The sequence below is a fragment of the Cinclus cinclus genome, chromosome 6 (assembly GCF_963662255.1).
Source record: "Cinclus cinclus chromosome 6, bCinCin1.1, whole genome shotgun sequence".
Classification (NCBI taxonomy): domain Eukaryota; kingdom Metazoa; phylum Chordata; class Aves; order Passeriformes; family Cinclidae; genus Cinclus; species Cinclus cinclus.
In genome coordinates this window covers 57,119,827-57,146,492 of record NC_085051.1, presented here as the reverse complement: position 1 = coordinate 57,146,492, position 26,666 = coordinate 57,119,827, and the positions used below count along the sequence as shown (strand labels likewise).

At 42.8% G+C, this 26,666-nt stretch overlaps 1 protein-coding gene across 2 annotated transcripts in view; it reads left to right on the top strand.

Moving 5' to 3' along the window:
- Positions 1–26,001, top strand: part of MNAT1 (MNAT1 component of CDK activating kinase) — a 116,311-nt gene extending 90,310 nt beyond the window's left edge. For both annotated transcript variants that reach the window (XM_062494880.1, XM_062494878.1), the window contains one exon: positions 24,825–26,001. In XM_062494880.1, the coding sequence (XP_062350864.1) occupies positions 24,825–24,945 (121 nt within the window). In that variant the 3' untranslated portion in view covers positions 24,946–26,001. The remainder of the gene's footprint in view (positions 1–24,824) is intronic.
- Positions 26,002–26,666: the final 665 nt, after the last annotated feature.

Sequence of the window (26,666 nt, the reverse complement as noted above, 5' to 3'; positions counted from 1 at the left end):
GTTGTTCACTTCTCCCTCTTCCAAACTGAAGCATTAGATTTAGGCTGTGTTTCTAATAACAAAGCAGAGGTTTGAACATAATGGGACTTCACAGCTGAACTATTGCTCAGGCTTGAAGGTAACACCACCATATTTTTGTTTCTTTAACTGGTATTAAATGTAAAAACATAAATCCTTTTCAGTGGGAGAGGAGAAGGGGAGATGGTTTTCATTTGGCATAATTTCCTGTGAGACATGGTTCTAAACAAGGCCCATATTTACACAAGACAATACAGTTTTACATGTACTGGTCTATCCAGCACGTTTTAAAATTGTTTAGCCAGCCCTGGGTATTAAATACCTTCACAATAAATGTGTTTAATAAAAGTAGATGAAGTTTGAAATAATTTTTTAATAATTTTACAGTAGAAACACCAGTTAAATCAACCCCACTGCAGTAATAAATGTCACTAAAACAATTAATTATAGTTGCTTGCCGCTGCAAAATCAATTGTGTAACTGTTCTTCTAAAACTGACTTTTACATTACTAAATCCTAAACACTACACTTCTGTAACTTGTCAGAATCAGGTTTTGGTTAATAGATATTTTCAGTGATGTAATGGGAACTTCTGGCATGGAGTCAGAATATAATGGACTGTGATTAATGTTTTAATAAGCACTTTTCTTCTACTTATGATGCAGCAGTGAAATGGTTTCCTGCTTAGATTGATAGAAAAGCAGGTGTGTGTACATACTTTTTTTCTTTCAGTAAGACTAAGTTTTTCAATGCTTCTGCTTGAAAACATTTAATGTTTTTCCTTGAGTCAAATGCTGCTGATTTTGGGGGTTCAGTTTGTTTGTTTTAAATCCAGGTATTGCTGATATTTGTCAGCTGAAAGTGGAGGGTGCCATGGAAACCTTTCCAGTACTTAAAGTAATTGCTTTGTAAAATAGGAAACTCATTAGTTTAAAAAATAATTTTGATATGTTGACATTTTCTTCAGCGAAAGGATTTGTTTAAAATAGTGTTGGAGTAATTCGAAAGTGTGCAAGAACAAATACAGTGTTGAAAATATTAGCAGGTTAGATTTATTATGGAGGTTGATGTAATACCCTTTCTACATCATGCTTGGTTACTTTCATCCTGGATGTGGTTGTGTTATTCCGTATTTTAAATATTTCTTCTTTTTTTAAAAAAATGAATAAATAAATAAATAAAAAGGTATTTTCGTCACTGCTTTTAATGACCCATCAATCCAGATTTTTTACAGGTATAGCTTTTTTTGCTTAGGGATCAAGTCAGCTCTTGTCCTGGTGGCGTTTCTTCTGAGACAATGCTTAGGGTGAGCAAATTCTTCAGACTCTTTAACATGCTAATGATATCTGGTGATGGTTGTGCACTTGGTCTCCACTATTCCTCTTCAGAGGAATATATATACATAGAAAAATTATATAGAGATATATATATATATATATAACCACAGAGCATGAGGACTGCCTTCTGTGGAAAGCAAAGTAGTCTCTTTTCTCTCCTTCTCTCTTTGGTTCTTGTAGACTCGATAGGAACAATGGATATAGCTGTGAGGAGGAGAGAGAAGAGGGTCAAACCTGTAGAAAGAGCGGGTCCAATATCTTGCTGGCATCATTCCACTAGCTTGAATTCCAAGCACCTCTGCTGTCCACTTCTGAAAGCTGGGTGAGCCTTTCTGGAAAGATGGAAAAGGTGCTGTGGTCCTGGCTCCAGTGCAGGCGCTTTTCTCTCATCTCCGGAATCTGTCGACATTAATTGAGATTCAAGACAATAGTTTCTCCATCTCTTTGTTCTTTCCCCTAAACCTGGGAATCTTCCTGACTCCTCTGTTCTCAGGAGCATCGACCCATGCTTTAATTTTTCCATCAACTTTGGAAAAAATGCTGATATCAGCATACTGGTGCTTTTAATATTTATTGAGAATTTACCAAGCAGCCTCTATACCTTGAGTTTGTGCCAACTCCCTCTACTGGGATAGCGTCTGCCTTGCTCAGAGAAGGTTACTTATGGTTTCCTTTATTTGCTACTGCTGCATTTGTCTAGTTCTCCCTTAAAAAGATGCAGGAGGTGAGTGCTGGCTGCTATCTTTATTTTCTGACTCTCTTCCAGAATTCACGAGGAAATGCTGCTGAATAAAGCCAAAAAAAATCTACACCTCTTCTCCCCTTCCTGTCATTAGTAGGTTCTCTCTCTCTACCCCCTCTTTTCACATTTAGGTTCCTGATGGATTAGGCAGACTTCTTGCTCTGTGGCCATTGATTCTACTAATTGTCAAAAACTATTCCAGAAATGAGAGAGAAGAGATTTTGCACTCCGAGGCCATCTCAAAAGTTGGAAGCATAAAGGATCTGCTGTTCCAGACTCTCTTCAGCACACAGTTAATTTTGAAATGAAAAGTCCCACAGATATAGAATCTGCAAACAATCTGAAATATGGAAACCATATCTTGCCTTTTTATTTTTTTTCCCTTGTTCCATGCTGTAGGTGCATCCTGCTCTTTTTCTCCCCAGAAGCAAAGCAAGTATTGTTGTGAAGGTGTGAGTGCAATGGGGAGTTTGCTTTCAGGAGTCTGCTGTGACTGAGCAGTCCCTTGCCTTGAGCAGTTTGGGCCATAGGATCCTTCTTGATATTTTGGTTTTTGTCTAAGATCAGTCTCTGAAATTTGTTACTTTTTATTACCTCTCTCTCTCTTTTTTGCTCACCGAGAAGTGCTCCACAGCTTTTTTTAGGTCTGCTGCATTTACTCAATTTACCCAGGCCTTGGAAAAGCTTGGACTAGCAGAGGAACATACAAAATTGGTGTTGTCCTTTTCTACAAACATCTGAGCAATAGACAGTGTTATAAGAGACCCTGGAGATGATAGCAAGGATAGCTCAGTGCAGCTCCCTTCTCACCATTTTCATGAGTTCTCACAGTTAACCCCTCCAGACTCCTTCCCTGCCTTCTCCAAAGAGCTATAGGAAGTTCATATGTTCCCTGACTTGTTTTTGGCTCTGGTGTCAAAACACTGTTCTGTAAAATTCCCATTGAATTTATTTGGTTGCTGAGGGTGGTAGGTTTAAAAATTACTAATAGCTCCATACAGGTCCAGTTCTGCTCCCAGCCCTGGCAGAGGAATTTGTAGTGGCTCCAGTGGGAACAGGATTAGACCTTCCAGAGATCCTTTAATGTTCCTGCCCTTGGGCAGCTTGAGTGGGCATTTCTTTTGCAACACAGAAGATGAACTCTGTGTGCTCACAGGCTCTTCCATATATCTGAGGAGTGTGCTCATATGGCTCAGGGATGTTTGCAAATGGAGCAAAGGAATGGAGCTACCTGTAGGACAGAGGGTGGGCAGTGGAGCCCTGTGCTGGTGCTGCAGGCTCTTCATCCCCGAGTCTGTAGATATTTGGATCTTCTGGGAGCTGTTGGCTGCTGGTTGATTTTCCTGTATTTCGAAACAAATGCTGAAAACTTGCCTGGAGCTCTCTGCTCAGATCAGCTGCCCATATGTTACTACAGCAGCAGGTTTTACAGGCTGTCTGCCCTGGGAATTGAAGACCAGAAAAAGAAAAGAAAATCAATGTATTTTCTTTTAATGCTATTTTTGCCTCCTTAGAAAAAGACTATGAATGGGGCTAGCCAATAGATGAGATGTCAGTGCTCACGTATGGGTCCTTTTTATGCCTTCCTCATGCACGTGTGCATTGTTTCTTTTTGTTTGTAGGTTTTTTTTGTTTGTTTGTTTGTTTTTTTCCCCTTTCTCCCATTGGTGCTTTGGTTCATTATCTGAAAAATGGAAATATCTGATTTGCAATATCAGCATTAGTTTCTGGGGAAGTACTTGCTACTTCCAGTAGAGAGAACCGCATAAACTGGAGTGGCTGGGTGGAGGTGATACTGCAGGCTCCTGGTGTCTGCAAAGAGCAATGCATCCTCTATTTTGGGCTGCTTTGAAGGATGTTATTTGCAACAAATCCCAGAGTTTTTGTTGACTCATGACTTATATTTTGGGTTTTTTCAGCATTTTTTTGTCCTTTGAGGGCTCCAGCAGCTGAAACAGCATCATCTTACCACACAGCAGTTTCAGCTGAGCCTGGTGTTTGAAATGGCAACGCTGCTAAATGTTTGTGACTTGTTTTTAGAACACCATTTCAGCTGCCAGTTTCCTTGTGAAAGCAAAAACAATATGAAAAGCAAGAAATACAAATAAAGGAGAGGCTTTAAAATACTTCTGATGTAAAAAAAAAAAAACAAAACAACAACCAAAAACAAACAAAAAACCATGCTGAATTTAGCACAATTTCTTGAATATGTGTTGAAATAAGCATGCACGTTCCTTGATTTCCTTCACCTTTTCTCCAGCCTTTACATAAACTCATTCATTAAATTCTCTCTTAATGAGCTGTTTGCAAAAATGTTTTCTTTTCCACTGATAAAAGGCTTGGGTGCTCCCAGAAAAATAACTTCCACATGGTAAGGGGGGAGGATGAGTGTTCTCCAAAACTCTGCTTCCTGACAAAGTGGTGAAGAAACTGCAGTGGTACCATTAATTTTTCCAAGCAGAGGGTAGGGTTTAGGGCACCAGGAATAACTGCTTTGAGGGGATGATCTGTGCACCCAAGAAAGCTGCCATTTCTGCTGGAATTATTTTATTGATACATACGTTTTTGCATGCCTATGTGTGTATGCAGATATTGTTATGGATCATTTTACATTTACAACGTGATAACTCCTCGCTGTTATTGCTGTTGTATTATTAGGTGTTCTGTAGGTCTGGCAGTGCAGTGATTTTTTTTCAGCAAGTGCAGCTGAGGCTCAATGTTTTGCCCCAGAAAAGAGAACGTAACACTCAGAGAACTCACCGCAGAAAACCAGGGTGAGTTCTGAATTCCCCTACTCAACACTGCTTTGTGTCTGTACCCATCTCCTTACCTCCAGAAGAAACCAGAGCTCAGGTTTTGTAAGCCAGCCACCATTATCTATGTTGTTTCCAGTATTAATTAATTTGTGGTGCTGTGTTTGTGTGACCTGCTCTTAGCTCCTGGCTGTGTGACCTTTGCTATTAAGCTGTCTCTAGCTGGAAAAAGTCCACGTTAGTAAGTGCTACACAGATTAATCTGAATCACTTATCCATTTCCCCAGCCCCCTCAGTTTTTTTGAAAGATGTACATTCTGCAGTGGGTGACTTTTATATTTTCTTTCAAATTGTACATGAAAGTTGTTGAATATCACTAGAATAAAATGAGAGCCCTGCAGGGAAAATGCCTGTTTGGATGATGAATCCCCATTTACACTTACTTCTTAGGATCTATCAGTGTAAGTCATGCTTAATTTTTTTTTTATTTTGCATAGCACCTATGAAATTTGAATTTGAATATGGTACTTTAAAAAAATAAATTACTACTTGCTTTTGTTTTAAAGCTAAAGGTGAGCTTGAGCTTTCCATTGGGGTGTGTCACTGAGGGGTGTGTTAGTTCTTGGGGTAAAGAAATTTGAGATCAAAATTGATTCCATCCATAGGTAGGTCAGTGTAGAATATTTTCTGTGGAAGTACATTAAATGGACAGGGCATACAGTGAAAACTTCTGTACTTCAGGGGGTTGAGGGATAACAGTTCTGATGCAGAAGGATTGCTAACTCAGAAAGATGACCCACAGGACTTCTCTGACCAGAAATACGACCACATTATTTTCCTTGAAAAAATCAAATTTTTTTTGTAAAAAAAAAAAAAAAAAAGAGGAGTTTGCATTGATACAGACTTAACCTCCATAAAGAGTTAGAGGAAAATCCTACAAAACTCGTGGTAAAGTTTGTGTGTGGGGCTATATTTGAGATGGCTTTTAGGGCAGCCCAGGCTCATGTGTGCTCCAGCCTGTGATGGGGCAGCACAGAGGTGGTCTGGGAAGATCCTGCTCTGCTTCCCCTGTGGTTTTTGCTCTTCCATGGCTCCAACTGGTAGAACCTTTGTAGTACAAGAAGTTCTCACTCACAAAGGGCATCAGGTTAGCCTTTAGTAGATTTATGTGCCATAACAGTTAAGCCTTTGAAAACCTGCACAGCGCTCAGAGGCAGATAATGCAGTGCTTGTATGGGGCTGCTTCAAAGTGAGCTCCGTGGAGTGCTGGCCCTGCTGCTGAGAGATCAGTACAGTCCTGTGCTCTCTGCCCTTCAATCACATCAGCAGCCTGTCAGAGGTGATGCACTGCTCCACCAGCTCAGTACAAACATCAGCCTGACTCTGGTAGGAAGGAGATTTTATTAGACTAAATCCCCTTTCTCAACAGAGCGTTCGAGTGCCTTTGGTGCTTTACTTCAGAATAGGTCTGTGCCCAAATAGAAGTGACATTTTATTCTGTGATGTGCTCTTCATTGCTGCTCAGGGACATAAAATCTGTGGAGTGTAAGTCCACAGAGACCATGACGTTGTTGCTCAGTTATGCATCCAGTGAGTGCTCCCAGTTCCTGGCTGCCACCTGGGAGAGCTGCATTTCTGGTCGGGCTGCTTTTAAGAGTTGATTAGGAGGAAAGGCATTTCAGAGTAGAGAAGTGTTTTCATTCCTGCATTACCCACCATGCTGCTTTGTGCTCATGTTTTAACTGGAGAACTGCATTAAGCACATTGTGTGTGTTGCCCTTCTCTCCTCTGCTGCCTTTAATTACGAGGTTTATATGTTGATGTACAGCAAACATTAAATTGGAGCTAATGGGAGATGGGTTTGGGCCTGAGCTATAATGCCTATAAAATGTGATGAGATCTGGCAATTGACTTATGATGCCAAAGAGTGGCATGACATGCAGTCTAATGACATCACATTGAATGGTGTTTCACAGAGCACTAATATTTTATTGTAGCCTTAAGATAAAAAGCTTGGTTATAACACTCAATGCATAAACATGCACATACCTGTTTATGGTTCTATGTTAAAGCAGTGGCTCACGCTGTTTCTTATATTTCTTGTTACAGCAAGGAGCTTATATATCTTAATAGTATGAGAAATTAAGCAGTTCAAGAACACAGAGCAGGAAAATGACCTGCTTTAATTTTCTACAGATGTTTCTTATGATTGAAGGAGTTTCATAATGAAATAGCAAATTGCATGAAAGAGGTTAAACTTCAGTACAAAGTTAGGCTGCATTTTAATATTCCAGGGGGGTGTATACTAATAGAATAATCACTCACCTCTTGTCTTGCAGCTTTTGACTTGACATAGCCATGGAACTTCCCTTTAAAGCACAGTAATTTTTATATAAGCTGTTTGATCTGTCAAGTAGGTGTAGGAGCTTGTGTCAGACTTGAAGAAGGGAGCAGATTCGGCTCTGACAGATGATACAAATACAGTGAAGTTAATTGACTTTGCCAGGGGAGAAAATTCTTCCTCCCAATTATGTCAAATGCCAGACAACTTTCCAGAGGTGTGGAGAGAAACATGCCTAAAGGATAATACTGACATTGCTTTTCTAGTAGGTGCTTGCTCTGCTTTATTGTTTTTTAACTTTATTATTTAAGCTTTCAGGGATAAAATAATAAAATCGACTAGCTCAACTACCTCTTCGTTTGAGGGTTCTCAGACCTCATAAATCCATTGGCCCTCTGTGGTCCTCTAGGATTTTCTGCCTGGTTTTGTGAAGATGAAAACTTCCAGGAGACTCTGTGAAGTAGGGAAGTCCCGGGCTTCTTATTTTTCTGCCAGTGTTAGGTGTTCTGCTTCTTTGGCTTCATGTTGGCATAATTTAAACTCTGTCAGAGTCAACAGGTTTCTGTCACATTCTAAGATTTTAGTGTTTGGAAAGCAGAGGAGAGGACTGGGCTGGGCTTTTCACTTTGTTTGCTGGTCCCATGTCAGACCTATAGTTTGTCTCATATATGAACCTCTGCAGTTTTGTGTTCCACCACCACACGATTCTTTTACAGAAATTTCCTGTCGGTGGAGAAGGAGCCAGCGAGACTGTCGTAGTAGGGGATATTGTTTGGAGAAATAAAACTCCCCTTTTCTCCATTCTGACACCTTTTCCCCCTCTCAGCCCCATTTTTGTTTTTAGTTCATGGATTTTTCCACTGCAACTCATGATAAGTGTTACTGCCAAGAGATGATAAATAAACTAAATAACAAAAAAGGGATTGATGTAGACACCTTTTTATTCTCTTGTCACCTTGTTGTGAGGTTTTGATGGACAGCTGAGCACTGGTGGGCAGGTCCTGCACAACCCTTCAGTTCTGTTTCACAGTGAAGGTAGAATCAGTTTGAACGTCCTTTTCTTTTGTGGCCCAAATCTGCTCTATATAATTGGCCTCCCTGTATCTCACTGTTCAGTAACTGTTACAGCTTTTTCAAGAATATATTGGCAAATCTGACAGCGTTTATATTTATGGTTGGGATTTTTGGTTGTTTATTGCTGGGTTATTTTGCCTTACAAAAATGCCTAGGAATATAACTGCAAGTCCATCCCTAGACAATGTACAGCAGTTCAGTGTGGAACAGTCCCTGCCTCAAGTGGAGGATGCCATCTTTAGAAGAAAAAAGTTAAATAGTTGCAGTGGTAGCAAACTATCTCCCTTTTGTTCCTCCTGCACTTGACTCTCTTCCTGCTAAATGTGGCAATACTGTTAAAACTTCTCATTCTTTTGGCTTCTCCCTGTCAGTAGAACTGTTCCAGACCTTTCAGTAGCCAAGAACTTCATTCTGTTTGTGGGCTCTAAATTTTTGCTCATCCTTGCATCTGGTTTTGTTGCCTTAAACCCCAGATACTTTCAGATTGACACAATATTGATCACAGTTGCATTTGGTTAAATTTGAGGTTAGCTTACATGAGTCACTGATGAAATTGCATTTGACACTTTTTTTGGACATCAGGAATTAATTGTCTTTAAAATAATTTTTTGAGAAACTTTATTCAGCCACTAAATATACTTTTATTAAAACAAGCCCTTAGTGTGCATAATTAAGATTTGGAATCATGGTGTTTGTTTTTTCACATTTCTTGGAGTGTGCTTTCAGTTTAGCTAAACTAAACATCATTCTATTTAGGGCATAATTTTAAAAATATTTTTTGTAATTCTGGCAGCAAATGCTGTGACATTATAATTATGCCATAAGCATTCAATGTTTATCCATCATAAACTGGCTGTAATCCCAGTTCTGGAAAATAGCTTTCTTGTTGCTCTGGATTCTTCAAGTGAAGGGGCAATTTTGTCTGCAGAAATGATTTTTTTAAGGAAATCCACCATTTGGGTTAGTTGCATACTAAAGCACCTCAAAAAGAGAAGTCTGTCTCTCTGTCTAAAGTCATAAATGATTTCTTGAAGGAAGTTCACTTTTAAGGACAAGTTGAACCAGCAGATACTGTTCAGAAACAGACTCAATTCTTGCATATATTAAAATACTGCACTCATTTAACCACCTGAATTTAAAAATGGGAACTGGTTAAACTGATACAATCTAATGTTGTTAACATACCTGTAAATCTGGGGGTTTGAATGCAAAGCAGGACACAATGGTTCACCCCAGGAGCAGATTCTGGGACCAGCACCCTCTTCTTTCCTGCCTGGCTGTGCAAGGAGTGCTCCCTCAGCAGGTCTGCAGGTGATGCAGAGAAAGCCCAGAGGAGCAGCTCATGCAGCAGATGGTTGTGCTGTCCTTCACAGGGACCTCAGCAGGCTGGAGAAGTGGTGTCACAGCAATCTAAGAGAAATGCAGGGAGCTGCACCTGGGCTGGGATAACCTCACGTGCCAGCACGGGCCGGGGGCAGCCTGCTGGGAAAGCAGCTCCATGGGGAAGGGCCTGGAGCACCCCACGGTGACCAGGAGCCAGCAGCCTGTCCTTGTGGGGAAGAAAATCCACCAGGTTCCTGGGCTGTGCCAGGCAGTGTCACCAGGAGATCGAGGGAGGTGGTGATGCTTCCTTCTCCTTTGCCCAGCACTGGTGAGGGACACATCTGGAGTGCTGGCCTGGTGTCTCTGGGGCTAGACATGGACGTGCTGGAGCAAGGAGGGATTGGGGTATCTGCCATGTGAGGAGAAACTGAGGGAACTTCCAGTCTGGAGAGGAAAAGGCTTGGAAGGACCTCGTTGATGTGAGTCAATACCTGATGGAGGGCAGGGAATGAAGGGGACAGAGCCAGGCTTTCCTCAGTGATTCCTAGTGAGAGGACACAAATGGGAATACATGGAATTCCATTGGAATGCATTTACTGCAAGGGAGGTTAAACACAGGGACAGGTTGTCCAGGTAATTTGTGGAGTGTTCATCCTTGGAGATGCTAAGACTTGATTGGATACAGCCCTGAGCAGTCTGCCTGAGCTGACCCTGCTGAGCAGGGAGGCTGGACCAAGTGGTTCCAGCCTCAACCTTCTCAGTGTCACTGTCCTGCTCTGATTGCATGGCAAGGTGAGAAAATTTCACCAAATATTCTCAGCAACAGAATATGTAAAAGGATATTTGAAAAGAAATATTATTTATTGACAACTTAAAATTGACAACTTCTAGAGCAGAATCCACGAGGAAGTGTCTTTTTTGTCTGCAGGCTGCCCTCATTGTCTTAGTTCCTTTTCCCAGATGTCTTAGAAGTTGCTCCACCAGTTTCTAAGGTGGAGTGCTGGATGCTGAGGCTGAAGGTGCCATCAGGTGTGGGCTTGGTAGCATGAAATCAGTGGAGCTGCATTGGTGTGAGACATGATGAGTGGTAGAGCTCTGTCACCCTGAGATTTCAGAGGTGGTCGAGTATTGAACTGCCTTTCTGTTCATGTATCCCCCTGTCAACGGTGCAACTTTAAACTCTCCAGGAAAAAGCAAATACTGAAGTACAAAGGTACATCTGTTTATAAAAGAGGAGCAAATTGCCAGTGTCCTGCTGGTCCCACTGGAATGGTCAGGCTCCTGTGCACTCCTTTCTCTGCTCCTGGAGAGGGATGGCTGGGGTGGAGGGAGTGTGAGCCTGACCCAGTCCAGCTCTCCTTAGCTGTACTGTTAAACACCTTTCTCTAGCTCTTACTCAGGGTATGATTCTGAGCTTGGGTAAGGCCAACCAGATAAAAACCCAATTGTCTGTAACAAACATAGCAAATGGCATCACTTTGTTGTAGCAAAGAGCAAAGTGTTTGTCGTGCCTTTGATCTCTAAAGTGCTCTGATGTGGTGAGCTCATCTTGAGGAAGCACTAACAGACCTTTCCTTGAATTTTGTATTTAACTTGATGTAAAAGGAGGAAGGGAAAATGGAATCGAGTGTGTAGTTATTGTGATAATTAATTTCAGTCAACAATTAGCTTGCTTTTCAAAGTTCCTGCACAGGACTTGGTATTGGAATGGGACATTGGCAAATGACTGTTAGTTTTCAATGAAAATTAATATGTCTGTCAGCTTCTCACTGTGGGGCTCATTTTGTTCTTCAGATCAGTAAGACTGCTGGCTTCCCTTTCAAAACTAATTTTCTTTATCAGTCTATTTGCTTATGTGTCTTTAATCCTTCCAGTTACTGCTTTAGAAGATGTGGGAAGGGGAAGAATACTTGGTCCCTGAAGGTTGCTGTGAGCCAGTCACTGCTCGTATGAATGAAATATTTTCATACACCATAAAACTTTATCTCAAAGAAAGTCTTGAGAAGTTAAAATAATGGTAAATGTTCTCTAGACTAACTCTTGCAAGGGCTAAATAGCCTGGCCTTGGTCCAGGAAGGCACTTAACAATGTGCTTAACTTTAAGCGCATTGAATATTCTTCCTGGCATGAGTGAAAAATCAATGAGGCTGCTCACATGCTTAAAATAAGACATGTGCTTAAGTGTCTTTCTGGACCTCAGCCAGAACATTCAGCCTGTGAGATGAGCTGAATTCTAACTGTGGGCAAAAGCCAGTAGTGTTTCATTTTGCTTGTCTTGTGCCTTTCTGAAGAATTCATTGATATTGTCTGTGTTTATTTTAATTGGCCTCCATTTCCCATCTAAGCCCTACCAACTCCAAGGCTCTGGGAGTAAAATAGATGTGCAACTTAGGGCTGTCAAACAGCTTGTCAGGGGTAGTACTTAGACTGTATATATTGCTCTAGAGCAGGAACTGAACTTCAGAAAAGCTGGGAAAAGATGAGGTGAAACATGATTGTTTTCTTTGGTAGCCAAGGTTTTAATATAGAGAGAAAATGAAGAGGAGAGAAGAGAAGGGCTGGTGACACGTCGCACCTTTTCAGTTAACATAGTTGCTTCTTAGGAAACATTAAAGAATGCAGACAGATGCATTAATAATCTGCTGGCAGTGGCTGTAGCCTTGGCAGGTCGGCTTTCCTAGCTACTATTGATTTTTCTGACTCTCAGGCAGCAATTTGCAATGGGTAGTGTGATCCCTTACCCTCAAAATGGGCAGTCAGAGGAGTTGTCACGGCCAAAATAATTTCTACTTTCTAACCAACCCCTCCTGTTTCTTCAACAGCATCTTTTCCTGCTTAGATGACAATTTCCACTGCTGACAACTGTGAATGATAAAATATACTATGTTTAAACACAAACAGCCTCCTTGGCTGGAGGTGCAGAATAACCCTCCACAATGCGCTGAGCTCTGTGCTGGCACCAGCCACACTTGGGGAAGCACCCCCAAGTGCTCTAAGTCTGGGGTGTTACTGCTCAGCAAGTGGAAAAGCAGTGCAGCCATGGGCATCTCAGAGAAATCTTTGCTGTCAACTCAAACTTAGATGTCTAAGGAAACACGAGCGTCATTCTCCCCCTGCTGCCTTTTGTTTTTCAGCATTTAGACAGTGCTTGGCTTTCACTTTCTTTCTCTGTATTTACAGCTTCCTCCTAACATCACCAGAGCAGGGGAGCACCTCTTTATTTGATTTATACAGGATGAGAGAGAAACTTAAGGGAGTTGAAAAGAGTGGCCAGAATAAAGGAAAATGGAGCACAGATGTTTTTTAAAGGGTTAAATATGTCAAACTAGAAACAAACAGTTGAATTTTGTATGTAGTTACAAAAGTATTCCTGAAAATGCACCTCCATGAGGAAGCAGCTGCCGTTCTTATCAGATCTTTTCCACATTGAGTCTTGAGCAGTTTTGAATGAGTTTGTTTGTAGATTGTTGATTTTTCTTTCAGCTGCAGAAGTGTGTTTGCTGAAATGTATAGCACTCCAGGCTGGGTTTCAAGTTTGCTTCAAGGTAATTCACAGTGTATGTTTTTATTGTGTGCTTGTCCCACTGGCAATTTATTTCTTTAAATAGTGAATTTCTTTTTATTTATGTAAAAGCTTAATAAGTCACCCATCCCACATAGAATTTCATCTGAATTGAGTAAGATGTGATTGAAGGTTCAGGTTTAGAAAGTGTATTCACATTCTGGGATAGCTTAAATGGTGAAATAGTGTGCACTGGGGATATCAGAACCAGAATTAAAATGGGAAGAGTGGATGGAAAATGGGATCTTAGAACTGTTTTGCTTTCAACTGTTTTCCCCTTAGCTTTTCTAACATCAAGCTCAAGTAGTTCTGTGAGTGTATCTGTCTGCAGGTGTCTTCAATGTGACAGAGCCTTCTGCCACCTAGTGTTACTGGGAGCTCTCCTCAGCAGGAGAATTTATTAAATGTCATTTTTATTGGCAATCCCCACTCAGTTCTGGGTACTTTCTGTGAATGTGTAAAAAGGCACTTTCTGCACCAGTTTCAGAAAGTGCAGTCAGTAGGCACAACTTCTTTGGAGACAGATTTTGGGGATGCAGTTTGCAAATTGAGTCGAGTTGTTCACAAATAATCCATGGAGAATTTCAGCAGTTGTGGATGTCACTGCTCTGTAACAACTCTGTTGGTATTTTCTCTCCCAAGTGAAACTAAGGGGTTCTGCCTAACTCAGCACACTCCTGTTTGATATCTGTGCTTCTGCTGTTTCAGGATATTAGATTAGGCTGAAAGCAACAGAAAATTAAAATTAATTCAACAGAAATCATATAAAGAATGGTTCAATTTAGACACTTAACTCATTGTCTTTTTAGAAGAGTAAAATGAAGATCTCCTATCATCACTGCATTTCTCCCCTTTAGAAATTCTACCAGGGCACAATAGAGAAGGACAATAAAATCCAGAGAATTTCAGCCAGATTTCACAATAGAATTGTTAAGCTGTTAAAACAGAAATATAGCCTTAATGATGCTTTATATGTAAGCCAAATAATAATAATAACTCCTACCATATGCTGACAGATAGGAGGAAATTGCCTAGGATTGAAGGAGTGGGTTTTTTTTCACCTTCATTCCCCTGTAAAAAATATTTTCAGGAGAACACCATAACTTTTCCCTCGTCTCCCAGCCGTGGGAGCCGTGACTGCCCTGTGCCAGGGTGGGGCTGTGCATCTCCTTTGCAGTGAGGGTTTGAGAGCTCAGCCTAAAGGCTGCACCTGCCTGGGGCAGATGCTTTTTATGCTTCACCCATGCATGGCGTAGAGGAGAAGCTTTGCTCCGAGCTCCTGCCCTCTTCGCTCCCTCCCACCTCTTCCAGGCCTTCCTGAGGAGCCAACGCCAGCCTGGCTGAGAGCTGTGAACCTGATCCTCAGCATCAGCCTGACATGCTGACCTGAGCAGCAGCAACCAGAGCCCGAGGCAGCCGAGGGGCTCGTGCCTTAGAGCACAAGTCAGCTGCAAGAGAAAGCAACCTGCTTTTCACCTTCTTTTGACCTGAATCTCATCTTTAAATACTGTCGTTCAAACTGCAATATTTGCTTTCGACAATTACGCTTTTCACATTCTTCCCAAAGAAAATAACTTTGGGTTCTTATTATCTGAAATGAATAACCGAGAGTTTGTAGTTTTTCATTTGAGATAATTATTAGGTTTGGCAGCTTACTTACCTGATCAATATCAGCGGCTAAAAACCCTTTAGAAATTATTGTGCTATTTTGTTTGGGTCACATTAAACTGGAATTGCCATATGATGTGAATTCGTTGCTCCTCAGTCAGAACAGAGGATGCTGTGTCACAGTGAAAACAGAACTGACTTTCTGACTGGGGAAACTGTATTTCAAAGCTGAGGTTATAACCACATTTTCTGTGTTCATATGATTTTTTCCCATCAGCAGTGATTAGGGGGCAAAGCCTCTTGGTGTGCCTGATACGTGAATAACCCAGGGGCTCTGTTCTTCCCTGCTGGGACTAAAGCAAGTCCTTAAGTGTAAGAAAAACTTTAAAAGCATTCTGCCACTTCATTTTCCAGCCTTGGGCCTGAAATCAAGATCCTTACCAGTGCTCCTGGGGCTAAAAGCACCTCCTGTCTGCTTGGAGCCATCCTGGACTCTGCAGTTGTGTCCTGAGCTAGTGGGTGGCATCCCTGTCCATGACAGGGGGTTTGGAACTGGATGATCTTTAATGTCTTTTGCATTCCAAATCATTCTATGATTCTGTGATACAATCGACTGTCCTCGTCTGTTGCCTCAGAACGCTGCATCAAGTAAAACGTGCTAAAAAGAGGGAGGAAAAAAAGTGTCTGTGCATCTCCATCCTCATTCTGTAGGTGTTCCTGACTGAGTGCCCTGCTCAGAAAGGGCTCCCTTTGCCTACAGATCCATAATTTACATGGAAGGAATCTCTTTCATGTAGCTCTCCCAAAGGCCCAGTTCGTCAATATGGATCTCTGGCTGTGCTCTGGGGGATTCATGGTGCTCAATGGGGTATGTGGAACATGGAAAAAAAAGGCAGAGCGGGAGGAACAGGAGGGAATTTTTGTCCTAAAAGAAGAGTTTGTGTGTCCAAAAGAAGAGTCTTTCACAATGAAAGCTGTGTTCTCCTTCTTGCCTGCAGAAGGGGTGCTGTATCCCCAAAGTCCAGCCCAGGGAAGCATTCCCCCAGCCCTGGGGAAAGACACAGTGGTATTTTTAAAACTGTGCTTGGCCTATCCTTACAGAAAAAAACCTAAGCCTATGAAAACAGTCTTGACTTAGGTAGAAAGTTACAGAACAATGGTTGACTTCCTCAGAGTTATAATAAATATTTAAACACATCCATGTTCTTCTTGCACCCTTTGTCCTAAGCACAGTGTGTGGGAGGAAGAGTGGAGTTGGAGGACAGAGGGAAAGATGAAGAATTTGGAGATCAGTCTATGCCGAAGCATTCCCACACCACGTTAAAAAGCGAGCTGCTTTGCAGTTACAGAAACGGTGCCTTAACAGTTGCTTTAGCCATTGAAAAGGAAAAAAACCAAAACCAATATCCCAGCTGAGAAAAGGCCCATCGTGTTCAATGACGTTCTTCCCGGGGTCAAGTACGAGCAGAGCCTGATTTAGTCACAGACTAAATGTAGCTGCAGCTCTGCAGTTCCCAGTGTAAGCCATGCCAGTCCTGCAGAGCAGCGCTGTGCCAGGCTCCGGCGGGCACTGCAGTGTCCTTGTGCACAGCGGGGCCGCTCAGGGCTCTTCAGATGCTTCACTTGCAGTCGTTTGAGCACTTTCAGTGGGGGCTGATTGATTTACTGGATCTGGAAGTCCAGAGCTGGAAACCCGAGCGAGGGAGAATGCCTTGAGCACGGTGCTGAGGCCGGGTGTTGAGAGGACAGACAGCTGGCGGGTGACCTCAGGAAGATGACAAATGGGGGACCAGGTGCCCCCCCCCTCTCATCCAAGAGCGCTCCCAGCCCCTCTGGAGTTACGGAAGTCACTGGCGCTGAAGGAAGGCTTCCTGTGAGCAAGGCTTCTAGAAATAAACACTAACCTCTTGTTACAGCTAAGTGCATGGGGGTAAGGAATCCAAGCAGCTATTTGGGAAGGAGTTGAAGCAGAAATCCTTGCAGTTTAAAGGAAAAAAAAAATTAATCCAAACAGGAGTGCCTGTGCATAATTTGGAGCTGGCAGGAATGCGTGGCACGGAGATGCGTGGTGAGCGGCAAGAAGCAAACTGTTTACACAGCAGTCAGTGATGGCTCTTCTCTGACATGTATGGAGCCATCCAAACAACTAAATCTTTTACTGGGAGGAAAGTGAGATGCGAGGAAGCCCCCCAACAACCAAGGAAAGAGAAGTCAGCATAGAATTTGTAGAAAATATCCTCTATAGAGTTGAAACGTGTGACCAAAAAGAACTTGCGTAGCCTTTAGTTTTCCTTTGCTTGCAGAGGATTAGTGTATTTGCAGGTTCTGCTTTCCATTTCCTGTTTTTATTTTAAGATAGGCAGCTGTGTGCTAGAATGAGGAGAACTTTCAGATAATCCTTGTCTTGAATCCACCCTGCAGCAGCACAGAAACCTATAACCCATGTTGCCTTAGAGCTGCTGAAGGTATGCCTCCTTTCTCTAAGGGTTCCTTAGTGGGGTTGTGATGTACTGTAGCAGCTTCAGGGCTGCTTGCTTTTCTTTCCAACTAAAAAAAACCCAACAAAACAAGATGACCTTTGTCATCACTTTTTTTGAAACTGTGTTCCGGATTTCCCACATTAGCTCAGAATCACTGAGTGCTTCAAAGACAGCATTGGCTCCTCTCTTGCACTGGTATTCACATTTTCTAAGGCTGGAGCTGTTATACCTTGTCTGAAGTGATGCTGCCTCATCAAATGTTAAGAGAAGCTGATTAAGTGTAGCATTTGATTATTATCAAAGGGAATATGCAGACACCCACTGTTAATTGTGGGCTCATACGAGGGGCAAAATGTGTTTCTCAAACATGCTCTGGATTTACACATGGGAATTCCTGTTGAATGTGAATCTCTAGTTTGGATAACTCCTCAGTGAAAAGAGGAGGTTTATTTAGCTTGTTAACATTTGTAACATCTCCAGGTGTAACTGGATTTACAGTTCCTTTTGAAGATGGGAATAAGTCAGCTTGCACCATTTAAGGGGTTTATGTCCCATTTCAAAGTAGTTTCTTATATGTACAGTTTGCAGTGCTTTAAGTTGGTAGCCTCAAAGTCTGTAGTCCATTGTACTTGGAGTTCATAGACTTTTCTTATCAAGGTGATGCCTTCTTGGGTGGGGCCCTGCAGTGGGACTGGAATGGTCCAAACCTTGTTTTTTGGCAGTGCCTGCAGGTCCTGTCCCAGGGCTGCATCCAGCATGCAGCAGAGGAAACGTGCAAAATGCATATCAGGGCAGAGGAGTACAAAGCTTCCTTTATTCTATAAAACCTTTTTCATTGTTAGTTTCCTGTCTTTACACTTTAAAACATCCACTTCTTTTAAAATTATATCAGTTTCTGGGAGGCGGAAGGCTTTTCTCAGTTTCCTTTGATCTCAATTTCTCTGTAGCTTTTCATCTTACCTCAAGGCAAAAGCACTGGCTTCTCAGTTACTCCAAAAGCAAATGTTTATGTGGTAAATAAATGGGAATACCCGAGTCTGGTCTCACATCTATTTAAAAAACAGGACAGCAGTAGAACTGCAATGCTAGGAAAATGCTGGAGAACCAGGTGCTCTCTAAAACTTTTCTTCCTTTAAAATTATTTTTTTTTTTTTTGCCAGTAGAAGAGCTGGGTATTTTATGAGGAGCACTGGAGGTCATAAAGAAATTTCCCTCCATTCCACTCTCCAATGTATTGACTTTTCAGTGCAAATGTTTGGTCTCTGGATTTCATCACCGAAAGAGGAAGTTTTTAGGGAAAGTAGTATGGGAAAATCTGATTCTGTTCGCTTCCCCCACGGAGAAGGGCTTCTGTGACTTTGGATCTTTGCATTTATGGGTTTTTCTTCTCCAAGGTTCATGACTGCACTCAGCAGTTCACAGGTAATCTGTAATAAACCCTCTGAGATGGGTCATTAGATAAATCTTACAGGTCATGTATGGGTTTCACCATTAACAGAAAAAACAGTTTATGTGGAACATCAAATAAAAGTGCTGTAGTTTTTATGTTAAACCCTCGGAAATTCCTTTATTGGTCACTGCAGCAGCTGACTGGGAGGGAGCACTGAGCCCCAGGGTGCTGCTGGGTCACTGTTGCAGCAGGACACTGGTGCCTTTGGATTTCCAGGTTCCACAATGTTTGCCCTTTATATAAAGGACATAATGAAGAAGATGGGGAAAGAGGGGGGGAATAATTTATCACTAATTTCTACTTTTGGAGTCAGAATGGGCTTTAGTGGTGACAGCTGTTTCATAGCTAATATCACATTTTGAGGCTTTTTTTTGCCTCTTTCAGTGTCTGGTAGCAGAACTCTGTCCTGTTCCATCTTAGCTGAGGTGTGGTAGACCTGTTTTGTTTTAATTTTAAAGTACTTTGTTGCACCACACACAGTTTACGCACACTCCTGCCCTGAGAAAACTCTGACAGTGTTTGAAACAAATTGCTGTTTAGAAAAAAAGCAGATGGAAGAGGTTAAAAAGAATCACTAGGAGTCCTATATTTCTTCTATTGATTTGCTGGGTTGGGACATTTCCTGTCTTTTCTGCTGGGAAAGTTTATTTCTGGTAGAACAGAGTTCTTCACTCAGAAAACCTGAAGTGGAAAAATAAAAGTTCTAAGAGCTTAAACTCTCAATTATCTTCTTGTCTTAATCCTTAATTGCAACAAAAAGAGATCCATTAGAGACAGAAGGCATCTGCTTTTGCAGAATTTATTGCAAGGTGAAGGCACTAAATTTCCTTGCTGGAAATTGGAATTGTGATGAGTAAGCAATGGTTCTGTGGCAGGTTCCTGGGACATGGATGAGTGAAATGGGCTGAGCAAGTTTGTGGCGTGGAGAAGGGTCTGGCATTCATCTGACACCACAGAGAGCACTTTCTGCTCACTAAGCCCTCAGAAAGCAGCACAGGGCTATTAATAATGACAAACCAGCCTGGCTTACTGAGCTGAATGTGCACAGCAGTGCTGTCTGCAGGTGGGAGTGCTGGGGCTGCAGGGGCAGTGTCTGTGCTGTCACAGACACTTGTCACCTGTCTTTGGCAGGATTTTTTAGTAGCCAAAATTCTGTTGTGGTATTTAGAGTGACTTTTCCTTGTACCCTTGCACTATTGGGCCATGTTCAGGTGCCATAATATGGGTGAAAATGTATTCTTTATCTCTCTGCCATATTTGGACCTCATCATGCTTAGCCCTGTTTTGACATCCACACTGATTGCTGCAATTGTATACAGAGAAGCATTGAAAAAAAGAAACCAAACAAATGACAGAACTCCTTCAGTGATTGCACCTATTAAATAGATGTTCTCCCATTTTGTCAGCGTGGTCTGGAGGGTGGAAGAGAGGAGTGGCTGGTGGCAGGTGCTGTCAGGGCTGGCAGTGTGACCTCGGGCAAGGAGGGATTGGGTTGGGCTCATGAGGAGCCCTTGCTGAGCTCATGGCTGCATTAAACTTGAATTCTGTGTCAGAACAGGCTGTGTTGGCTGGGGTTCAGTAGGAACTTCTGATACCAGCCACAGCTGATGGCTTTAACATCTAACTACAATCATACTGCCCAAATAGTGTCTGCTAAAATGGATGAAAGTCTGTTTTGGTTGTTTTTTAATTTGAGGATCAGGCTTGTATCTACTCCCTGGAATGATGATTGCTATTGTGATGATTGCTGTTCTGGATTTGAGTACCAGCTTTGTGCCTTGTGTTTTTGCCCTGCCTTATTCATGTTAGTCTGAGAGAGGGAGAACCACACCATATTTGAGTAACACCCAGTGAAGGCCTGTTCTCAAATGCATTTCCTGGGGCTATTTAATGGAGAGCAGCAATGAACTCGGCTCACTTTATAAACAAATTCTGTTTGGCTGCACAGACCCACTGTGGTAGAGCTGACTGGTTCAAAGGAAAACAGAGCTGAGCAGAGGAGCTCAGTTTGTACCTGCTCAGGGACTAGAGAGTGACCCAGGCCATAAATTCCTCAGCAGAAGCCAGGCCAGACACAGTCCAGTTCCTTTCGTGCCTCTGTCCTCTGAGAAGACCCAGTCTCTGCAGCTCACTCTGTGTAATGCAGCAATAGTTCATGCTAGGGATTGGTAAATCCAATGAAAATGCTGTCTCCACAAAGGCTCGGAATGCAGCAGCCTATGCTACTCCCTTGCTAATGCTTCACACAGTTTTCCAGATTAGAGTATTTTGCTTGCTTTATGCAACCGCTATTTATTATTTAAATGATGAATCTGGAAAATTTCCCAGATCTAATGTCTGCCCCATTACTTTCTGTCTTGGATACTGTGGATAATCAGATGAGCGGTGAATCTACTCTGTGGAATAGAATTGAATTATTTCTTGTCCCCTGTCAAACAACTTGTGAATGATTTTTCTTTTCTTCACTCCAATAAAATACCTAATAGGTAAAAAAAATCTGTATGCCAAATACACATTTATTCCAAAAGAATCTCTAAGTGGTGTATCTGCAGAAACACCCCTGGGAGTGTATTTCTGTTGGGTAGCAGGGAAGATTGTGTGAAACAATCCCTAGCATTGGTACTTTCAGCTGGATGGGTGAAGGAACATACTGTGGGATGGTTTGGACTTGTTGGTTGTATGTTTGATTCTTTTTGTTTGTTTAGGTGGGGGTTTTTGGCTTTGTTTGGTGTATTTTTTTAGCCAGGTTTTATTGTGCTGTTTCTCCAATCTTTCTGATTGTTTCTGATGTCTTTCCTGAATTTCTCTGGAACAAGACCATCCTGCTGAGCAGTAAGAGGATGTTTGCCAGTGGCCCTGGGCATTGCTGAGCTGCTGTTGGGTCCTCTGGCTCTCAGCAGCAGCAGTGCCAGGGGAACTGGAGCTCCTGGGCCATGCTGGGGATGCACAGGGGATCGCATCTGCTGCCACGCTGAGCCCACGTAGTTCTCTGCAGTCCTGGCCTCTCCTGATGAAGTGGTTGTGACCCAGCCTTGGGAAAAGAGAAAACATGAAGAAAAGCCCCTCTCAGGAACAACCAGCTTGATTCTAAGCCTCCACACCGAGGCTGTGAATTAAACCCCTTCCCTTGAAAACAGGAGGGGTTTTTTGTTAACTCCCACCCCTTCCATGGTGATGAGAAACTGAAGGTCAGGAATGAGCCCCCCAAGTCTCATGGAGAACAAAATACGACGTGTTTTAACTGACATGAAAGGTTAATGGGGAAGATCAACATCCAAGGGCTGCGGCCAAGGAAAGGGGGCTTGTTTGGGCAGGGCCTGAAGCAGAGCATGGGCATTGCTGGGAATGGGAAGTGTGAAATGGTGGGCCAGGGAGCACACAGCCCTTTAGCCCTGCTCAGAAATAATAGTGCAGGCTTTATTTAACTTCGGAGTTTAGTCTGCCCTCAGTAAAAACAAGTTACATTAAAAAACTGTGCACCAGAAAAAGCAAACCTCTTTTTCCTGGTTTCTGCTTATAAGATTTACAGGTACTTAAAATAAACCTCTGAAAAACAGACCCAGTGTGCTGGAATTTGCTAACTAGTGAGAGCAATTACCTCCAGGTCCCAAGACCTAACGGAGCTCGGCTTTTTGGAAATAAAACTTGGCAAGCGCTTCTTCCTGCTGCTGTTGTAAAGGTGTACATGAAAAGATGTGCTGACCTCTGCCAGAAACCCCAGGAATCCAGTTCAGAGAGATTCTCCTGTGGAGGGGATGGCTGGAATCAGGCAGCACAGATGGGGACCGGGGTGGAAAAGCCAGCAAAAAACATTCACTTCTCATTGTGTGGCTTCAGCGTGGCAGATTCTTTGCAATTGCCTGGTGTACCACAGTAATTAAATGGGTCAAGAGCAGTAAGTTCAGATACTTAACAAGAAAATAAAGACCTCACTTGACAGCCAGCAGCGGGCTGTGCTCCTTTCACAGGAGTAAGGAGAATTAGGGCAGGTTGTGCAGTAAAAGTCAATGGGGGCCTTTTGGCAATGATTTTGTATTGCTTCAGAGATCACCTCCCAATTAACTACAATTGCTGCAGTGGCTGAAAGTCAGGTTGTCTTATGAAACTAATGCTCCAATTTCAGATGTCTCAGAAAAAGGGAGACAACAGACTGTTTTTCTCCTTTCAGTGATATATAAGTAAGAGAAGATAAGAAAATTAACGAGAAAGACACAACAAACCTTTGTTAATAATGAAATGTAAAATAATCCCATTTTCAACTGGACTGTTTCATGCATGAGGGGAAAATGAAGTTGTGAAATGAAATAAATGTGATAGAAGTGAAATCCGAGACAGGAACTGATTTTTATAAGACTCTCTGTTTTGGAGGGTAGAGGTAGTTTCACACCAGTGTTTTGAAGGAAATTGTTTGTTATTGTCAGTGCCCATCATTCCTGGCTGGGGAAAGGAGCTCCTGTTTCCCACAGCAGTTTTAAAAGTCCTTTGGGAAGGATGAGATCTTCCTCTTAAAATACTAAGGGACAAGTAACAAGAATGTTAAAAAAAAATTTAAAACCCATAAAATGTCTTCTGCCACAAACCAAGAGCTCTGTGCAGACCACCTCCCCTTGCAAATTAAAAGATGGGACCAGCTTTGTTGCTCTGTTTGTAGATTCTTTTGGACTGAGCACTATTAAAAGGGTTTATTTTATTAATATTATGTGCTGTCCTGCCTGTGTCTGTGCTGATGGGAACCAGTATCTGGCAGTGAGGGCCAGATCCTGTCACAGCTTGGTACAAAACACCTCAACTCAGTCTCAGGAGATAAATTCAGTGTCAGCTTCAGCATCTCACAAAAAAATCCCTCAGAAACATTGCCCATGTCTATGCACTGTTATTAGGTGCAAAAAATACAGTTTTTAAAACCGTAATTAATTATTTCTCAGTAATCTCTTTTTCTATGCTTTTATGGCATCAATGGGTATGACTGTTTATTACATCTTACCTATAAAATCTGACCTGTTTTATATACTCTTTATGGAAACAGTGTACAGTCATAAATTAAAAGATGCAACTGTTTTGGATATTTTACTGGTGGTCCTGTATTTTCCTGCCAAAAGTGCAGCTGTTTTAGGTTTCTCAGGATAACATTATAAAAGGCTGTGTGCGTTTTGCAAGTTTATGCTTGGATTGCCAAGCCAGAGGTGGAATGACTCAACCTTCCCAGGAGCAACATGTACCAAGTGAGGAATCAAAACAGCGGCTGAAGCTGTGGAAAGCACTTTGTGTTTATGGGGTTGTGTCTGGTGGTCAGGATTGAAGATGGTTCTCATGTTGGTCCTGCCAGGCTGTGGATCTGTCTATCTGACGGGGTTTTGATGCAAAACTAGTGGAGAATCTATGTTGTACCTGTCCCATGGGGTGCAAGAGCTGCGGGGTTGCAGTGTGGGATGAAGCCATCCTTTACCAGGAGCTCCCTGCGTGTGTGGCTGGGGTGGAGCCCTCCGAGGAGCCAAGGGGAGCTGAGAGCGGCAGTGCCAGCACAGGCAGCGTGTTTGTGTTTCCATGTCAGCTCCTGCTTCCTGTCAGCTCAGCGCTCTGGAAGGTTTGGGGTAGAGTTAGATGGCTCTGCAAATAGGTGATGATGCCTAATTAATGGGGAAGTTTAGAAACTTCTTTAGCAGAAATGGTCACGGCCTCCCACAGATCTAATTCCCAGGGTCAGCGGTCTCCAGGCACAGGTAACAAGCAAAGAAGCTCAGCCCTGTGGTCATCAGAGCAGTTGGCACAGACAGCCTGGGGGAATGCCTGGCATTAAGTGGCAGAAATGAAACCCCCCCTGTTCCTGTGGGAGTGCAGGAAAGCTTCTGTCAGTGTCCTTGTCTCAGCAGGACCTCTGGGAGTGGGAAGATGAACCATCCCCAGGGTGAGCACAGTGAACACAAACCCCTGGGTGCCCTGAGCCCTGTGCCACCAGAGCACTGGTTGGGGCAGCCTGGCTGAAGGTGCATCATTGCTTTCACCCATGGAAGTTTTATCCTGATGTTTCCAGCGGGCAGTGGGTGGCTCCATCTCCTTGCTTTCTCTCTGCCCTGTGAACTACAGAGGTGTTTGATGTGTTTCCTGTGCTCTGAAAGAACGCTGCTCTTTGCTGCAGGTACCTCACCCACGTTCGAGCTGCCTCTCCGCAGGACCTGGCTGGGGGCTACACGTCCTCCCTGGCTTGTCACCGGGCCCTGCAGGACGCTTTCAGCGGGCTCTTCTGGCACCCCAGCTAGCCAGGGACCACCAGCCTGTGACCAAGGGACACCCAGCGGGACGAGGAGCGAGCCGAGCCAGCAAAGGTGGGGCAGGATCGCTGCCATCTGGGCTACACTCACTGCTCTGCCACCTCTCTGGTGCAAAACCAGCTGCGTTTAAGTGTTAAAGGGAAAAAACAAACCCCGTCTGCACGAGAGCTTTGTGAAATGGTAGATACATTCTTGTGGAGGGGAAACTCGTTAGTCATGTGGCACTTTGCTGAGGGAGGCTGAAGCAATAAGCCACATCTAATGGAAGATGTGAATAACTCAGCTGTGTACGTTTGAGGCTTAAAGAAATACACTTGTAAATTTTTTTTAAAATAAAGCCAGACTTTATTAAAGTTTGTGGTTTTACTCTTATTGCAGGGTTTTATTTGCACAAGCATTTAAATGCCATTTTGATTATAACATTTAGTGTCAATATTCAAGCCTACATTTTCTTCTCATAAAACTAGTTTCCCCAGTTTAGACAAGTGGGTTTTTCCTCCTGCCAGCTGGATGAGACAAGAAACTCTGGAATTATGCTGACACAACTCTTGTGTGGGATCCTTCCTCCGTGTGTCACTTGGTTCTTACCTTTGCTCGGAAAACAAAATTTTAGCTCAAGGTCTTTCAGCTGAGGTGCTCTAGAAGCAATCTAAGAAACCTCAATACAAGACAAAGTCACTGAAGTAGTCAAAACTGTGGGGTTCCCTTTTGGGGTTTGTTTGTTTTGCTTTTGTATGCTTGCTTTTTTCCTATTTATCTTCATTTGCAACTTTTCTGTCATCATCTCAGGAGCTTCTTTAGGTGGGAACATCCCTTTAGCTTTGGGGATGATCCCTGCCACTTGATGTGATCCTTTTTGTATTCCTTGCCTGCTCCTTGTAATGGAATGTTGACCAGCTATAGGAGATGGGAAGGTGCTCAGGACAGCCACCTTTGGGCCATGTTTTGTAGGCCCCCTGCTCACAGCTGTTGAATCCTGCTCTGAGGAGTGCACTAGATGGATGTATTTTTTGTATGCTGTAATAAAGAGAAGAATGAGATCTATTCCAGACTTGGTGTTTCTTTGTTAAAGAAAATGGGGGGAAATGGCAAAATTTCCATTGCCCTTTGAAATCCCCTTGGTTGTGCCCAGAACAGCTGCTGACAAGGAATGTTACAGAAGGCAGAGGTGAGGAAGAGATTCTCCTCTCCTCTCCTCTCCTCTCCTCTCCTCTCCTCTCCTCTCCTCTCCTCTCCTCTCCTCTCCTCTCCTCTCCTCTCCTCTCCTCTCCTCTCCTCTCCTCTCCTCTCCTCTCCTCTCCTCTCCTCTCCTCTCCTCTCCTCTCCTCTCCTCTCCTCTCCTCTCCTCTCCTCTCTCACCCAGACTGTCAAAGATGCACCTCACCAATGATCTCTTCATATTCACTTTGTAAAGCCCTAGGTCATGCCCAAATGAATGCAGAACTGCATATGAATATTAATATTTATAATTTCAATACACTCATTAATTTGTGTGTAGCTTGGCTATCATTTCTTGCACACAGAACTGGCAACTGCACAGAAAGCTGGAAGACCCCTGGTTATGAATATAGTGATATATCTGCTGGACTGGCATCTAAACTGAAGTTATGCTGCTGGAATAATGCTGCCATTCAGTCCTTAAGGGAAAAATAACTTCTGCCAGTTCAAATCCTTCCCTGCCCTGGGATGCTTTAGTGAAAATCAGAGTT